This window comes from Leptonotus elevatus, chromosome 2 (assembly GCF_054856555.1).
Source record: "Leptonotus elevatus isolate MCC_2025b chromosome 2, RoL_Lele_1.0, whole genome shotgun sequence".
In the NCBI taxonomy this organism is placed as follows: domain Eukaryota; kingdom Metazoa; phylum Chordata; class Actinopteri; order Syngnathiformes; family Syngnathidae; genus Leptonotus; species Leptonotus elevatus.
Genome location: NC_141240.1, coordinates 38,980,999 through 38,999,151, shown reverse-complemented (window position 1 = coordinate 38,999,151; position 18,153 = coordinate 38,980,999). Strand labels below are relative to the sequence as shown.

The 18,153-nt window shown below is 41.3% G+C and overlaps 2 protein-coding genes across 7 annotated transcripts in view; one reads left to right on the top strand and one right to left on the bottom strand.

Annotated features, from left to right (window-relative positions):
• The window catches only part of LOC147179965 (OX-2 membrane glycoprotein-like), a 22,143-nt gene extending 17,620 nt beyond the window's left edge, over nucleotides 1-4,523 (bottom strand). The window contains exons 1-5 of one of the 3 annotated variants that reach the window (XM_086067993.1): nucleotides 3,887-4,523; nucleotides 3,654-3,761; nucleotides 1,947-2,198; nucleotides 1,543-1,884; nucleotides 93-203 (exon numbers count right to left, since the gene is read on the bottom strand). In XM_086067993.1, coding sequence (XP_085924119.1) covers nucleotides 93-203; nucleotides 1,543-1,884; nucleotides 1,947-2,198; nucleotides 3,654-3,761; nucleotides 3,887-3,977 — 904 coding nt within the window. In that variant the 5' untranslated portion in view covers nucleotides 3,978-4,523. Of the gene's footprint in view, nucleotides 1-92; nucleotides 206-1,542; nucleotides 1,885-1,946; nucleotides 2,199-3,653; nucleotides 3,762-3,886 lie in introns of those variants that run through there. The other 2 variants (XM_086067994.1, XM_086067992.1) reach the window with 2 other exon arrangements.
• On the top strand, nucleotides 3,892-11,170 carry gemin8 (gem (nuclear organelle) associated protein 8). Of its 4 annotated transcripts, XR_015094042.1 has the most exons (6): nucleotides 4,653-4,753; nucleotides 4,829-4,902; nucleotides 5,000-5,051; nucleotides 6,916-7,228; nucleotides 7,484-7,962; nucleotides 10,759-11,170. XR_015094042.1 is itself a non-coding variant. In XM_086067997.1 (5 exons), exons 3-5 carry the CDS (start codon nucleotides 5,049-5,051, stop codon nucleotides 7,744-7,746), a joined length of 579 nt encoding a protein of 192 aa, XP_085924123.1. In that variant the 5' UTR covers nucleotides 4,653-4,753; nucleotides 4,829-4,902; nucleotides 5,000-5,048; the 3' UTR covers nucleotides 7,747-8,026. The 4 variants fall into 4 exon arrangements, 3 of the variants coding, with proteins under 3 accessions (XP_085924125.1, XP_085924123.1, XP_085924124.1); XM_086067997.1 differs by lacking the exon at nucleotides 10,759-11,170 and having other exon boundaries at nucleotides 7,484-8,026; XM_086067999.1 differs by lacking the exons at nucleotides 4,653-4,753; nucleotides 4,829-4,902; nucleotides 10,759-11,170 and adding an exon at nucleotides 3,892-4,000 and having other exon boundaries at nucleotides 7,484-8,026.
• The last annotated feature ends 6,983 nt before the right edge of the window (nucleotides 11,171-18,153 follow it).

The following is an 18,153-nucleotide window of genomic DNA, read 5'->3' as shown; positions in this document are numbered from 1 at the left end:
CGTTGAAAAATCTCAGTATTAAGGACGCTTCTGCTAAGCAACGTCATATCACAGCATTTTCATACGGAATGGAGAGAACTGGTAGAACTCACCTCTTCGGGTTCGTGCAATGCTGACAACTATCGCCAACACAAGCGCCGCAATAACCGCAACAGCCGCAACAGCCACCAGAATAGTTTCGCTCGTTTTAGGCAGTCCTCTGCCTGTTAAAACAAAACACACGGCAAGTTGTTTTCATATTAGCGTTGCATTGGGATCATTACACATTCTATTACAAATCAAAACAGGAAGAAAATGAGGTCCGATTTGCCAGCCCTTTACAGAGAGCCGAAGAAAAAGGATTAGGCTGTTAAAAAAAATGGCATTTGTCTTTACAAAGCAAATATATTGTAATAATCGGCAGTGTGGCACCGCGCCACAGGGTGGCGCTTCTTTGTTTTTTTGTGTGCATGTGAAGCACTTTTCTTCTTCTTTTTTTTGGTAGTGAATGTTTTCTTTTGATTGTAACGTGTAATGGCGCCGAGCCCATTGTTTTTCTTTCGGCTTAATAAAGTGAATCCGCGGAACTGCCAATCATTTTGTAGCTCCCCCCGTTAAGATTAAATATTTATCTTCTGATGTCTCACTGTAATAATAATTTTACCAGGGAGTGCATATACAATGTTTTGGTGTTGGGTCTACGAATTGCATATCAGACATCTATAAATGTCAACTGGGAGGGCTGCCAGGAAATGAGTTCATGTTTGTTATGTGGCCAGGCCAAACCCAAAACACTTGCATGTTTGAGTTTGTGTTTGATATAAATTATCTTGCAAGTATTAACACATTTTATAAATTTGACTTTTTTTGATGTTATGATTTTGAATACAGTGTGCAAATATAGGCTACAAGTACTTGAATGTGAAAGAGAAACTCGGACTTCACTTTCATTATGACACGAGTTGTTTACGAGCAGTCAGTCTTGTTATTGCTTTCGGTTGTGAAAGAAAGAGAGCTAAATACAGCTAAAGAAAGAAAGAAAGAAAGAAAGGAAAAGAAAGAATGTGAAAGACAGAAAGAAAGAGAAAGAAGGAAAGAAGGAAAGAAAGAGAAAAAGAAGGAAAGAAAAAAAGGAGAAAAAGAAAGAAGGAAAGAAAGAGAAAAAGAAAGAAAGAAAGAAGGAGAAAAAGAAAGAAGCTTGCATTGTGCAATCAGTTTGACAGTCGGTTGAACCTTTTTACACAACTTACAAAATGCTTTGAACGTACAAAAAGCCATCTCACTCAAGTCACAAACAAATGGCACGTTATATGGATTCCAGTAAACAAATGGCCAGGTCGCGCTTTTTTATACGAAAACTAAGTGTGTGCATGAAAACTGAGAGAGAGAAAAAAAATCAACGAAAAAAGTTGCTGAAAACTGAATCGTACGAAAACTACGGCAGACGAAATCAGAGGCATTCACGTAAATCACCCGTCATTAAAAAACACATATAGGCATTCACCACAAGGGTGCACTTGAACGTGCACGTCATTCAAGCTTTAAGGGCATACCGGCACCCACCAGCCCCCTCATCCGCCACCGCCTCCTCCGTGCCAGGATCCCAGGAAAAAGGGACCGTCGCCATCTTTTCTCCCCGACCGCCGCTCTGCACCACGCACTCTGCGTGTCCGTTCCAACTCGCAGCCAAATGCAAGGTGACATTGCGACTGCTGGTGAACGTGCGGTCGCGGTTGTCTACCGTCGCGCTCGCCGTCTGGTGAGAAACGGTGCGGTTGGGCAAGAAGCGCCAGCGGATGCTGGGTGCTGGTTTCCCGGTGGCGGAGCAGCTGAACACAACGGTCGCGTTTCCATCCGCAAGCCCCTTGTCGGGAGGGCGTGCCTCTGCTTTCACCTCAGATATTCCTACAAAATGTGAACGAGTCACGCCGGTGACACCGTGAATCGTCTTTCTTGGAGTTTTTTACCTTGCACGGTGAGGCAGGTGCGCTTCCTTTTGGATTCCTCCCGGTACACGTTGAAGATGCAGATGTAGCAACATTCGTCTGCCCACGTGACGTTCTTGATGGTGAGGGACGCTGAGCTGAGGGACGTCTCACTGAGAATCACTTTCCCCCGGTAAGGCTCGTTGACGTGCTGCCCAAACGGCTTGCTGTAGGACGCTACATTCTCAATGGAATGATCCCGCAGAAGCTTCTGCCACGTCACCTGGTGCACGCCTGGGACGAGGCCGAGAGGACACGAGGGAAACGGATTACACACATCAGCTGATTTTAGACGGTGTCTTCTTGAGACAAGAGTCAGAATCATTTTGATTGGCCAAGTATGAAAAAAAAACACACACACAAGGAATTTGTCTCCGGTAGTATGAGCTACACTTGTGTTGCACTATTATGATAAATGACGATGTGAAATATAAGCGCAGAGTCTTTACGTAGTGCAAGGGTAGCTTTTAGGGCTGGGTTTGAAAAAAATTGTTAACGAATCGATTATTTTAATATCTCCCTTTTCTCACAAATTCATAAGAAAATATAATTTTAAAGGCTATTTTTTTGTACCTTATTCTTTTCTTACGTTAATGAAAAGACCTGACTTATTGGACTTTAAGACTTTTTACAATTATTGAATTATTTAACCAGTTACTGCCTCCGCAAAATTTAATTTGGAATTTGTTTATGGAGTTTTTAATCATGCCATTGATATTTAAGAATTGATCATTTGCTTCCAAAAACGTATCAAAATGTTCAATTTTAAATATTTTTTAATTTTTTATAAACATGTTTATGCTTGTTTTATGTTTGTTTATGCTAGAGCATACAGAAGCCTCTGAACTGAAGAGAACGCTTAAAGCAGGGATGGCGAGATCCGGGGTCCTGCGGGTCTTGGATATTTCCCTTCTTCAACACAGCTGATTCCTGATCAGCTCATCAGCAATCTCTGCGTAAGCCTGACAACGATCCTGTGAAATGGAATCAGCTGCAGTTCCGAGTAGGGAAACCTCTAAAACCTGAAGGACTCCGGCCCTCGGGGACCGCAGTTTGCCATCCCCGTCTTAAAGCAATGAGTGGCAGCAGAGTACAAGAGATCAACCAGGGCCATGTTGAAAAAGGCTCTTTTCCCCACTGTTTTAAACAGATTCGTGAATAATGATGAAACTTAGCTATATTCTCATGCTAATTGCAGCAAAACGGAAACAGATAGAAATATACTTTTTTTTCCTGATGAAAGGAGAAACTCTAACCTTTTGGTGGGTTACACGTTTTTATAGCAATAGAACACAATATTCTGTGGGCCTCGCAAAATCTTTCAAAAGATTCAGAAAGTCTTTGAGCAATTTAAAGTGACTAAAAAAAGTGCAACAAAACATTTTCTGCAATAGCTTGACAGACTGACTTGGGTCAGAGGCGTGTTATGCACCAGTTTGGTCACTCAGCCAATTTTCATTGCTGTTTGTTTACAAACAGGTTTCGGAATGGTTTGTGGTTGTCTGCATAAAATGTGCAGCTTCTTTTTGTTGTCCAAACAACAAACCAATAAATGGCGGTAGATTATTGTCCATGCATGTAGAAAAAGACCAGCATTAAATGTTGTTGTACAAGATGCCAATAAAACCCGCCCCACACAGAATGCAAACATTTGGTTGTTGTGTTTCTCCAACCGGTCCACGCCCTCACTTGTTTGTAAATTACCGTTCTGCTTCTGCAGCTCGCATTTGTAGTATGCATCCTCGCCATATTCCACTGTTGTGTCTCCAAAACCAGTTATGATCTGCGGGCTGGCACCTGAAACACAAAGCAGTTGCAATAAAAAAATAAAATAAAAAAGCCCATATCCTGCAAACGGTCAAAACATTACATGCATGTGCACCATGTGCACAAACCTTGCCGATTTTGAGCAAGCCACTTACCGTTCAGAAGCAAGCAAGTGACGAGAAACAACTGCCTCCACATTTTGCTGCAGAAGGGCGCACCCTTTCGATTTCGAGCATTTAAATGCATCACAACCGAAAACGAAACTGACCGTAAGTGAACTGTGTTATACAACCGATTTTAATAATTTATATCAATAAACTATATAAAACATGGTCAAAGTAAGAAACTGACATTTAACTGTGTTAATTTCCGCGACCATTTTAACAACTTTTTATGGAAGCACAGCTGTCTCTTTGCGTTTCCTCTAAAAACGGTGAAAAGCTTTGAGCCTCAAGCCAAAGCATGACCCAGAAATGTCGTCAAAAGTGTTTCACTTCTGTTCTGACCACCATCGCCACACCAGTGTGAAGCATCCCTCGCCATAACTGACGTTTGGAATGTTTTGTGTTGCCAAAATAGACGATACCAAATTGAAGCTAACTTAACTTCGGTCCCCGTCTGTCTGGACAAAAAGCCTGTGTGACACGAAAACGAAAATTTCTCTGACGACCATTACAGACTCAACTGTGTGTGCCGTACTAGACAGTGCGTGATATTCTTCTTATTTGTTTCTATTTTTTATTATATTTTAGTCTACAAAGCACAGGTTAATCGTAAAAAAAAAAAAAAAAAAAACTTCCCTCACACACCTGATTTTGTCCTCTTCTTTGATAGATATTCATTTTCACGAGTTCTAAAAATACATAATAATAATAACAGAACGTTAAAGCTATTACACCAAGATGTTCACATAACAACCACCGAGCGGCGTTACCGACTTCCGGGCGATCGGTCGCTTTGCAAAGGCTGCTGGGAAATGTTGTCAAACGAAGGGTAAAACGTCGAACTCAAGATTGTGAAATGTGAGTTACTCGGGGCGAGTCACCTCGGTGTTATTCAGCAAAAACTTACCTCCTATATATTTTGTATACTTCTAGATAACAAGCGAAAAGCCGGCGTCTTTGTTTGGAAAATGCTAGCGCCCATTGCTAACTGGTCGTCGCTCTGTTAGGTAGTGTAGCAGCCATGCTAACGTGCTCTTCCGCATCTCATTTGTGTCGGTCTTCCTTTGCTCGTTGCTCATTTCTCTTTCAAAATTACTCTTTCAGATCCTGCTGACTGCTGTGGATGTTACTTGTGAGACACTGAAGAGCACACATGGTAAGTGGCAAATGCAGCATGGTTGCCTGAAAGGGGCGGAGCCGTCGAGACTGAAGTTTATGAGCAAACTGCTCCTTTGCAGTGACGAGACGTGGACAGTTATTTAAATGCCCAACGTCAAGAGTCTTGACATTGTTTTTTCTCTCAGTCTTGAGTCAAGACTGAGGGAAAACGTGAAGTAAATCATCATTCTTGCCAGAAAGCTTGTTACACACAAACTAGAAAGGAAATGAGGTTTGTCCAAGTCCAAATCCTCTTATTTCAACCTCTCAAACATGAATACGTTTTCATATCCTTTGCCTGGCCTGGATGAAAGCATGTAAAAAAATAAAAATTCCATTAACATTTCTTTGGATTTAGGAAAACTGACTGACATAATTGCAATTTGCACATTATCTGCTAATGCTTTCAATCAAACACTATCCAGTCATTCCCAAAACTTAAGAGTGCCAGGTTCTAAATTGAAATCTGAACATTTTGTGAAGCCCACTGCCATCACAACACCTTAGGCTAAGGTCAATAATTGTGAGATGCCTAACTGTGACAATAATATTTTATTCTATTCTATTTCCAATTCCCAAATCATAATAACTAATAATTTTGTGAATTAATGTAAACTTGGGCTTTTGTCAATTACCATCATAATTACATATTGAAATACAATAAAAACAAGGAAATCAGGAACTTTAAATCAGATGATTCCTAGATAGAAATGATGTATAAGTGCTCTTTATGTTGTAGTTACAAAGTTGTGTTCCAAACAGTGAGCACAATTTTCCTGCAGAAAATGAGTGGGTTTGTTTCTAACATTAAAATACTGTTCATAGCAATCAAGTGAACATACTGTATGTACTGTTGGATTATTAACATTGTTTTTCTGTTTCAATATATATTCTTCAAAGTGTTTTTGATTTTAGTTAGATAAATACAACTGTTCCCCATATGTTAGTTAGACTGTGGTCTGTTTTCTTTCCCCCTAAGGAAGTGAGGTGTCTGGCTTAATCTGAATAAGGGGTGTCGGAATCTACAGGACAGATATGCGGGAGTCTCTGGTGCGAAGCTGCTACAGAGTTCAATTGTTTATCTAGGAAGCCAATTATTTACCTCACATCTGTTAAGGACGTGGTGGGGGCCGGGTGTTTTACCCACGTCCTTTGAGTTGATCAAGACACCTCCTGAAATAAAGATAAAACTGGGGGATGTGTAGACTTTAAGACTCTTGTTTTGACAGGATGTGCCACATGGGTTGGGCTATGCCTGGAAGGGCAAAATGTACTTCTTATCAATAAAGGGGGTGGGAACTGTTAGGTATATATGGGTGAGTGTTGTTTGAGAATGTTACACTTCTGGGACCAGGGCTATTTGAGCCGGGTTCTAGAGATGCCTTTCAGACTCTGAAATAAAGCTAGCAAAACTTCTCCACGAGACTTCAACTTTGAATTTTATTTGAACACGCAGAAATCAGAGAAATGATTTCCAACAGTACCAATACTGTAGAAGTCTGTGATTCACACGTTTTTTTTCTCCCAGTGGGCAAAAAAAGTGATCTATTGTATTCATCACATTTTTCATGTTCAGAAAACATATATGAAGTTCTCTTAGCTAACAGCCTTTGTCAGCACTGTCACCGCTCCCTGGTGTGATGTCATGCCGTCATCTGCACAGGTTAAAAAAGAAGCAACAAGACTATTTTGACAAAGTACGTAGTAGAAAGTACAGATATCAAGTAAACTACAGATATCTGCAATATCCACGATTTATCCGTTGTTACTTCTTTGTAAGCTTGCAGTCAGCTTGCGCCTCGTGTTAACCTCAACTGCCATGAATGGCAATGCTGAAGTCATATTTGTTTCCTTTTTGACAGGAGGACACAAGCGCTCAAATGTCCTGGTTTTCCAGCCCCGTGTACAGTCGATACTGGCAGCACTACCAGCAGGCGATGGCCTGGCACCAGAGGCACAGGCGGGCCTACCAGAAGGCCTTAGAGGCTGCTTACGGCCCCATCGACCACCGCCGCCAGCCAGCGCGCTACGCAGACTGGCGCGCGCGCCAAAGTGACAGCGAAGAAGGGGAGAGTAGCTCCGACAGTGAGATCGAATGCGACGTCAGTAACATGGAGATCAGCGAGGAGCTTCGGCAGTATTTTGCCCAGACGGAGAAACACAGAGAGGAATTAAGTAAGTGGATGTGTTACTGTATGTTGCTCACTACTAGGGTTGAGCAATTTAAATATCGAGGGTGGGAAAAAAAAAATCTCAATTAGATTATATTTCGGAATTGTTCAGCCAGCTCTAGTTTTAATGTAGTACAAATGTGTCAAAATCATTTTGGAGGTGTAGAACTTATCCAAGAATCCTGGCCTTTGGGTCTTGAACAACCCCCCCTGCGCAATAAGCATCGGTTCACTTGTGTTCACCTTGCTTTCCCCGCAGGGAGGCAGCAACAACTAGAGGCCGAGCAACAGGACAACTACGTCCCCGCCGATCAGGACCTGCGCGGCCGCGCCTCCCGACAAGCCAGCGTGGCCCCGCCCTCGGAGCGGCCGGGTGAGAGGCGCGCGGCCGAGATGAAGAAACTGTACGGCGAGGACGCAGCCAAGATCCTGGCCATGGAGACGGCGATGCAGCTCACTTTTGACAGAAACTGTGACCTCAAGCAACCCAAGTATTGGCCTGTTATTCCCCTCAAACTTTAGCACTCAGTCCGTGGAGGGTTTTTTTCTTCTTCCATTTGGCATATTAAAAATGGAAGACTTTTGCAGACAAATGGCCAGAAAATAAGAGATGTTTTTCAAGAGACTTAATATGACAGGAGTTTGTCTAAAGTGATGTTGGGACGATACATTTCAAGATAAGCAATAGTCAACATTTGAAAACGCTTTTAGTAAAAAAATAAATACATCTGTAGGCAGGTACGTATGTTTGCTGTCTTTTGACTTTGAATTGTCTTTCTAATAAAGTCTTTGTAGAATGTGATTGTACACCTTGCTACTTTTGTCATGTCATACAGTTGGAGGTCTAACTCAAGAGCCACCTAAAATACAGCGCAGATAAATTAACCAAAACAGTCACTAGTCCTTGAGAAAAGCACAAATGTGTCCATAGGAAACAATATTTTCTTTAGTTGGCTGTGAGCGCTTTACATAGAGTAGGTAAGATAAGACGTTTGTCCTGATTTGTTAGCCAAACATGTAATATGTCATCAGTGTACGCTGCCAAGTCAGCTCCTGCATCCGTGACCGTGAACAGGACACGCGATCAAGAAGGTAGATGCATTATTTGAAGTAGTGGGACAAAGTACAAATACCTAAAAGTTATACTTCAAGTTATTTCAGGTACAGTGGTGCCCTGAGAACAAAATGTCATTCAGCCATAATTTTCATTTGACTTGCGAGCGCAAACTTGAAAGATAAGCTCTGCATGGTGGCAGTGAACAAGTTATCAAATAAAGAGGCTTCAAGTTGTATTATATCACTCTCAGGTCACTCTTAAAACAAAGATAATTACATGTTGATGGTTTAAAACAACCAAACAATGGTGCCTCAAGAAAGGCTACCTAGCGTAATGCTAACATATAATGGAGAATGCCATTAACATGCCAACGGTCCTATATTCTTTATCCATTCAACCAAGGATGCATCCATTTTCTATATACAGGTATTCAATAAAATCATAAGTATTGTAATATTGCCCTTTAAGATATGACATTAGAAACTTAATAGTCACATTGGCTAAAAAAAATTTTTACTATTAAAAAAATAATAATTTGATTAGCTACAACTCTACAGTGAAATGTTGATTAGCAGATGCAAATAAGCAGTTTAATAAGGTCTAATTTGTAATTTGGGTGTTAATAATTTACATGTTTATTTAACAGTGATGTAAAGTTTAAGTTTATAAGAATTTTCCACTACTGTATTTGAATTGTAACACAATATCTCATGTATAATAGTATTTTTATTGACTATTAAAAAAAGCGAACCAGATGTAAACACAACAAATAATAATTGTATATATATATATATATATATATATATATATATAAAAATATATATATATATATATATTATTCGAGTGGGGAAGGGGAGAGTCATGCTGGGGCCCAAGTTTATCGCTGGGTCCCTTTTTAGCCATGCCTTAAAAAAAGAAAATAATTTAAAGGGGAAGTCAAACCCCCCAAATATTCTTGACGTTCTATGCAGCCCCAGTATTCTGGTTCATTTTACGTTAGTGGAATATGACTTAAGCAGCAAAATCCAGCAGTTTTGATCAATATCAGAAGACAGAAGACAACCAATCACAGCTGAGCTTCACAAAACAGGTGAGCTGTGATTGGACGTTGCCTGAGCAACTGTGATGTCATCTTCAGTCGACAGCAAGTAGCAAAATGGCCTCCCCCTGAGATGGATAAAAATGGCTGAATTTTGCTGCATAACTCATATTCCACAAATGTAATATTAATCATAATGTCAATATTGTCAAGAAATGTTTAACTCATTCACTGCCATTGACTGCTATAAATGTCAAAAATTAATTTGAACTATTTCTATTAGTTTAATTTTTTCTCCACTTTTGTTAAGAGTATGAGTATATAATATACATATATATATATATATATATATATATATATATATATATATATATATATATATATATATATAATGTATATGTATATGCATATAATATATATATATATATATATATGTATATATATACTGTATGATAGTTTTTCCATTTATAGAATGACTAGTAAAAATAAATCAATAACTGAACATGATTCCCCGTGTTTTGGCGCCCCCTGTTGGCCAGTGCTCTCACCAACACGTCACAGACCCCAGCCCTCTCTTTACCAAAACTGGTCGTCCAATTGCTTACATGATGTTACCATCACCCAAACCCGCCTCCCCATCATACCACATGTGGCCTTCAACTTGGATTGTTTTCATGCCACTTTTTTTCATGACTTCCAGGTGCGCATAGAACAAAAATGGGCACGTTGGGGAGGGGGATTTTATTTTTTTTTTAAAGTAAGCACACAAGAAATCAGGTCAGTTTCAGACTTGCGTTGTTGTGTGTGCTGCGTTTCACTTTGTCACGGTGTTGGCTGCAGGAAGCTTTGCGCCTGTGTGCACGCTCTACGTAATGCGCCTTGCTTGACTATTGTGCATCTCTGTTAATCAGTTTAAAGGATTAAAGGAAAAGAAACCCCACTCAGTCAGTCAGTCTGCTCGCTTTCACCGCTTCGGTAAACCCCTATAGGTGTTTTTTTTTCTTTTTCATAATCACAGTTTGGAAAATGCGATGGCCAAACTTTGTTCATCACCGAGTGCGCATGTGCAAGACGCTCTCTTCTTAAACTAGATGACAGAATTCCAGCAATCAAGATTATGGCAGCCACAAGCGCTTTAAGAATTATTATTTAAAGTCCATACATTTGCTGACTTCCAACCCGTCACGTGTATGACACGATGCGAAGATGGTGTGTTTCCACGCAGCCACCGAGCGGCACCTCATCCTCGGCTCCTCGTGTGAAACGAGATCTTGATTGGATTTACATTGAATGATCATCTTGCTTGGTTTTGGATTAGACGGGCGGGCTGTGCGAGCGTGAAGCCCGCAGTACAATTATGACATATATTTCGCGTCCCGTGAAGAGCACAAGCTCTGTCTTTGTCTGACTTTGGTAACATCTGGTTTCAATATTGCAGCCAGACTGTTTACGGCCTTCAGAAGTGAAGGACGGACTGGAAGTCGCCAACACGCTTTATCGCAAAGGACCTTTTCCTGCAGGACGTCCTTGAAAACCTTTTTTCATCTCATCATTTGGCCTGTTTGTTCACCAAAATTCTATTTCTATTCACTTTCTTGCATCGCCCACCTTCTATCCATCGACTCTTTCCTCAACCCGTTTGACCCCCATCGTGAATTCACCCTTTGTGCTCTTCGCAGCACGTGACTCCGCCTGCATCCACTCTTGAGCGTTGGCTGCGGCGCATTGGAGCTACAAAACAGTGCTGAACCTGACAGGCATTGAAGCAGGAATAATAAAAGACAAATCGGAACCAGCATTTTGCCTTTTTAAGTGAGTGTAAAGTGAAAATAAATGTCTTGTAAATTTGACACACCACTGAGAAGAGTGTTGTTAAAAACAATACCAAATAGGAATGCTGAAAAAGGAAAAAAACTGCAAACATGACGCTATTGTCGCCGCCAAACCACACTCTGCTAAACTGTTAATCAAATAACGCATCTATGACCTGGAAAAACCGGCATCTGTCGTATGCCTACGCAACTGTAGATGTTGGAGTCGTGAGAATTTAAAGCCTCCGGTGGCTGGAATATATCCCTCCAGGTCACCACAGGGCTTTTCCACACCATGACAATGAGGCACTCTAAATTGACCATGCCAGCGCAAAGCCCTGGTCCAAATGCTGACTGCCAGGAAGACTTGACAATCTGAGTAAAAAAAAAAGTTTTTTTTTACTACGCTTTTCCACCTTTTCTCTGTGCAGTGCGCACACTTGCAGCTGACAATGAGGCGCTCTAAAGCAGACATGCCAGTATGCTGATGTGCACGATGGAGCTCAAGCTCTTATTCGAGTGGGGCAGGAGAGAGTCATGCTGGGGCCCAAGTGTATCGCTGGGTCCCTTTTTAGCCACGCCTTAAAAAAAAGAAAATCAGTCAAACCCCCCAAATATTCTTGACGTTCTATGCAGCCCCAGTATTCTGGTTAATTTTACGTTAGTGGAATATGACTTAAGCAGCAAAATCCAGCAATTTTGATCAATATCAGAAGACAGAAGACAACCAATCACAGCTCAGCTCCACAAAACAGGTGAGCTGTGATTGGCCGTTGCCTGAGCCCTGAGCAACTGTGATGTCATCTTCAGTCGACAGCAAGTAGCAAAATGGCCTCCCCCTGAGATGGATAAAAATGGCTGGATTTTGCTGCATAACTCATATTCCACAAATGTAATATTAATCATAATGTCAATATTGTCAAGAAATGTTTAACTCATTCACTGCCATTGACGGCTATAAATGTCAAAAATTCATTTGAACTATTTCTATTAGTTTAATTTTTTTCTCCACTTTTGTTGACAATGGTATGAAAAACAGATATAAAATTTGTAAGTAATCGTGAGTTAACTAGTTAAGTCCTGCGATTAATTATAATAAGTTATTAGAGGATGATCATTCAAAATTAGGGCGTCAGGCGATTATTTTTTTTTTACTCGTAATAAATCGCATGACTTCAATAGTTAACTCACGATTAATCACAAATTTTATATCTGTTCTCAATGTGCAATTTATCAAATCTAGGTTTTCATACTCTTGTTAACAAAAGTCGATTTTTTTTTTAAACTAATAGAAAAAGTTAAAATGTTTTTTTTAGACGTTTATAACCGTTAATGGCAGTGAATGAGTTAAGGTTGACTTCACCTTTAATGCGTACTCGTCACAATTCACTAGTTGTCAGCCTTTGCACGTTTTCAGCAATGATCTTCAAACATGTATGATGTAATAAGACCAACATCTTAACGTATGCTCTTTTTGTTTAAAATTCGGAGCGTGCTCTTCACTTTGCGCTTTCCAATAAATCCACCCCTCAACCTCGATACTCGCAACTCGCGTTGCGTAGGCTGCTTGCCTTTTTTTTTTTTCCTGTCTTGCATGTGAGCAAATTTAAGACCAGCCCGACGGCTACTCTGATGTGTCGGAACGAGTGGTCGTCGAGAGGACTTGTTGCCATGGCGACTGGGCAATGCACTGAACTCAGAGGCGGGCGTCGCATCACGTGCGAGCTGGTTGTGGATCCGAGAGCCCACGCATGCAGGCAGGCAAATAGATATGAATATGGATGCCGCACAATCAGCACGCTTGCCTTGTCTATTCTCCTGACAAAGGAATGATGAGGACCAGGAAGATGTCGCACCCGTTTCCGTCCGATCGTGACTCATGCTTAAATATATAGAAACACGGGAGCGCCTTTGTGCGGGGGTTTACGGCAGGCTGTGCGTCACGTGACACAAGCAAGGGCGCCAGCGTACCGTACGTGTGTATGTCACGGATGGATTGTGGGCGGATGACGGCATAACAACATGTGGAGCAGACTGCAGACCAAATCTGGGCCAGCGGGATTAATGGCTCGTCAGATAAATTGCGAGATGGAGAGATTGGTCGGGCGAGGGGGATGTGTGTGTGAGCGCGAGTGTGAACGCGAGGTGCGAGTAGTTTCAACCCGCCGCGCCGACAAGAGTCAGCTATTGTCATTGAGCTACGAGACACATTGATATTTCGAATTTGCAGTCGAGAGCAAAAAAAAAAATGATGAGTTGGGATCATCGTGGACGAGTTGGCTTCGATTTAGGCGACAGGTTCGACTGTCTCGCCGACTGCGGGGCCTCCATCCACACAGCACCTTCCGAAATAAAAGATGACATCTTTAGATTGTGTGTGTGTCAGGGATGGTCGGATTATCCTATTCAGCGATGAGAGTGAAACGTCTCCTTGGCGACTGAAAGCTGAGTGTGTGAGTGGGAAGGGGGGCGGAACTGGGTCATCACCACCACGGCAGATTAAAAACCCTGATCGCGATGTACACACATATACTACTGAATATACACACTCTCACACACACGTACACGCTGTTAACTATTTCGCTGCCATTGATGGCTACAGATGTCAAAAATTCATTTGAACTATTTCTATTCGTTTAACATTTTTTCCCCCACTTTTGTTAACAAAGGTATGAAAACCTAGAATTATTTTTATTGTACATTTAGAACAGATATAAAATGTGTGATTAATCGTAAGTTAACTAGTAAAGTCATGCGATTAATTACGATAAAAAAAAGTAGTCGCCCGACGCCCCTAATTTTTTATAATCTTTAAAAAAAAAATCGTTAACTTTTGACTTCAAAACTTAACTCAGGATTAATCGCAAATTTTACATCTGTTTTAAATGTACAATAAAAACGTTTTTTTTTTTAGGTTTTCCTACTCTTGTTAACAAAAGTGGAATAAATGTTAAATAGAAATAGTTCAAATGAATTGTTGACGTCTATAGCTGTCAATGGCAGCGAATGAGTTCCAAAATTACTCATTCCCTTGAATCTTGGGCAAAGGTCATTTTTTATTATTTTATGTAGGCTATCATTTAGCAGGAAATGACAAAGTAATAGACTTGGGAAAGATAATTAAAATTGTGCTAAATGCCAATTTGTGCTAATGCTAAAATAGGTATACCATGCGCACAAAATGTTAAATAATGGCCACAAAATACAGAATTTTTGCAAAAAAATATAAATAAAAGAATCCAAAAGTACTCATTCCCTGACAAATATTGGGCAAAGGTTATTGCTTTATTATTTTATGTAGGCTATCATTTAGCAGGAAATGACAAAGTAATAGACTTGGGAAAGATAATTAAGATTGTGCTAAATGCCGATTTGTGCCAATGCTAATGCAGAGGTGGCAAATCCAGGTCCAGAAAACCCTGCCACAGTTTGACTTTAGCCCCAGGTGCTAGCTAGCTAGCTAGCTCCCTAGCAGGTAAACGAGCACCATTGGAGCTAGCTAGGGAGCTAGCACCTGGGGCTAAAGCCAAACTGTGGCAGCGTTTTCCCTTTGAACCTGGATTTGCCACCTCTGCTCTTAAAGCTGTTTTTGAGACACGAGCTGGTACTTGTGCGCGTCAACAACTGAAGTCCAACATGTCAAATGTTCTTATGCCGGGCAAACACAAATCTCGAGGGGTTGCACAAGGCTGAGCTCAACCTTTGCGATGAGCGCTTAAAGCTCCGCCGTCAGAAGAGATTCAAAATGGCCTTAATGGTCGTGTCAGGAAGACGATTGAAAAGGTCGCCACTGAGGATAAAAAGCACACCGCTTGTGGCAGCGCCTTGTAGAAAGGCAGCCTTCCTTTCGCAACGCCGCGACCAGCAAGCTATTCACAGCGAACGGCTTACTTTTACTTTCACTTTCACATTCACGTCCCACATTCACAGCTCACAAGACGACTCCGCCTGCGCAAAGCTCGACAACACGCCGCTTCGCCGTCATCATCTCCGTCCCCTCGGGGACGCCGAGGCAGAAGAAAGCGTGTTGCTGATAAGATTTCTTTCACTCAGCCTCTCTTCATCTCTCCCCTTTTTTATTTTTTATTTTTTTTTAATTTGCTTTCTAGCTCCTGGCGGAATGGCGCAGCAATGAGGCCCCTTCACAACTGACACAGCATCGCTAGGAAAGTCGAACCGCTGCCGATCATTGGCAGCATGGAGTGTCTCCATGGCAACAGCAGAGCATGTAGTCCTGAGATCAGACGGCTACGGTGTGAAGGATGACACCACAGACTGCTACATTGGGGGGGGGGGGGGGGGGGGGGGGGGGGGGGGGTTGAGGGGGTACCAAATCTTGAAACATGTGCCCTGGTTTTCTTCTGCGTCCTTACTGTGAACCCGCGCTAATGTGGGAAGACAGGAAGACAGCAGACGTCCACTTGAAATGGAGAGTTTGCTCACTCCCCAACTATTTTCATTTTAATGCGCCTCGCCATGTTGGAACGGATGTGATGTCATTGAATATTATCCAATCGATTCATTGACTAATCGGATTCATTTGAATTTTGCATTAAGTGTATTACAAAAGCATTTTTTTCCTGGTTACTCTTTATTAACCAGTGATTGGTGTTCATTTCGTACTTTTTTTTATTCATATAGTGATTTAAAAAAAAAAGGGTTATTGATGTTGTACTATGTTTTCCAAAGTAAAAACAGATGTTTGCAAGTGGCTTATTTTGATTAAACACAGTCTTCTTTCATGAAGGACTAAAGTAGAGATAGACCAGGCCGATTATCTGCGCCGATATTGGGCATTTTGACAAATATCAGTATCGGCCTTTTTTAAATTTAAAATCTGACAGCCGTTAAAAGGTAAAAAGTTAAAACCATTTTAATCTCAGGGGACTATTTATTTAAATTTTAATAATATTATATTATAATAATTTTAATAATACATTTTGTTCGACATTAAAACAAACAAATGTGTTTCCTTTTTTTTTTTTTTTAATAAAGTATTTTTTTAAAAATCCTGAAAAGTCTGAAAATTTGTTCAATAAGCACGAATGCTTTAAGACATTACAACAAAGTCAAGATTAACATTTGTATTTTAAAACATTTTGACACCAATATCCCACCCCCCCCTTTTTTTTTTTTTACTGAAAATGAATATCCGCTTCAAATATCGGTTATTGAGCTCCTTCACTACTATTAATCGGCATCGTATCGGCCTTGAAAAAAACACCTCTACTACAGAAATCAGTGAACAATTACTGTTGGTATGCTGAAATCAAAGGATTTGGACAATTTTAAATATTAAAAAAATGGCTCCAAACGATTACCAGTTGTTGATTCATTTGACAAATCGATTATTTGATCAATTTTGACAACTCTAGCGATCACAGATCACCGTTGGCGTTATTTTGTTTCGATTTATTTTATTAGATAAATATTGACTATGAACTGCTCGATGATGTACATTGTCTTATTGCGTAATAGTTCCAAGAACTGAAGTAATGAAGGTCCTGGTTCGCAGTGACCTAAAATATAGTCTGCATGTAGAAAGAATAGTTCTTATAAAGCAACGTGGCGTGACTCCTCTTTACGCCAGTACCGCCCAGAATTTGAGCATTCTGCGTTTGTGTGCGTGTGCGTGTGCGCGCGACGGGTGACGTTAACCAAAACCAGGAAGAACTGTATCTGATCTTTTGGACACGTTCTTAATCTGAGCGGCCCGGCTGGGGATTATGGGAGAAAAATGTGAGATGAAATTCATCTGTCAAAATCAGCATCTGCCATTGACCTCATATATATATATATATATACTGTATGTATTATCTCACTTCATTCTATTTTTAGTGTATTGGACAATGTATTAATCACAGGAGTTATTTATGCAATCCGATATTCAATTGTACGGTGAGAATCTGTTAGCGCGCGCTGTTAAAACGCATTCTGAGTCGCTAATAGAAGCTCGTAAACATCTGAGCGTCTGCTTATAAGACACTCAGTGAGAATAGATAAACACGGTTCTTTTGTTTATGCTTGCAGATCCGGTTTCAGGGTCGCTCACTTGTCAAACGCTCATTGTGAACGATGACCCTCTTTGACTCGGCCACATATGGCGCGCAGCGGGTGTTGGTTTCAGCCCCGCGGCTAAATGCACCCGCTAAATGTCATGTATGACACGTGAGCCGTTGCGGTCTCTGATATTCGTCAATGTTTTGAGGTATGGATAATTATTGGGGGTTGTGGTGGGGGGTCTCCCTGGACTTGTTTGCCTGAAACGGGGCCGCGTTGGGGACTATACGCTAAAACCGTAAGAGGATTCAGGACAGATGGCGTCCCATTGTTTCAGGATATCTTTATTATTATTGGAAAATGGGGCGAATTATAGAATTACGGAGCACCACACCAGCATCCTGTGAGGTAAACAAAGTAGTAGAGTCAAATGTTTGATCTAAATTGGTCAATCACGTTCAACGCAGTTTTGACTAAAGCGCTTTCCATGCCCCCAATTTACACTCTGCTGAAAGCACAAGATTTGCTTGTCTCACTTCCCTCCCTGATTTTCAGTCTCAACTCGCCAGATGGAGAGGGGGGGCGGGGGCAGCGATGCCGTGTGCGTGTGCGCGTACACGCGTGTACGTGTGCTCACGCATGGCTACACATGAGTTTGCATATTTACAGCTCTTGCGCCATTTGGCCCTCATGCTGTCCCCATAAACAAACTCCCCACCCCCACCCTCGAAAAAAGGAAGAAGAGAAAAAGACTGCATTTAATGAAAGGGAAGGTGAGGAAATCATTTTGAGACCACAATCCAACCTGACGAGAGCATTTGCACGTGTGGACTATTTGAGAAAGAGAGAGGTTGTGCACCAGCGTTAAGAAGCGCCGGGGGGAGGGGAGGGGTGAAAAGGGGAGGGCGAGGAGAGAGAGAGAGAGAGAGAGAGAGAACGAGAGAGAGAACGAGAGAGAGAGAACGAGAGAGAGAACGAGAGAGAGAGAACGAGAGAGAGAGAGAGAGAGAGAGAGAGAGAGA

Excerpts from the sequence above, each read along its gene's own strand:
- gemin8 (XM_086067999.1), top strand. Across the intron at positions 7,229-7,483 it reads GAAACACAGAGAGGAATTAA|GGAGGCAGCAACAACTAGAG; the intron begins GTAAGTGGATGT and ends CTTTCCCCGCAG.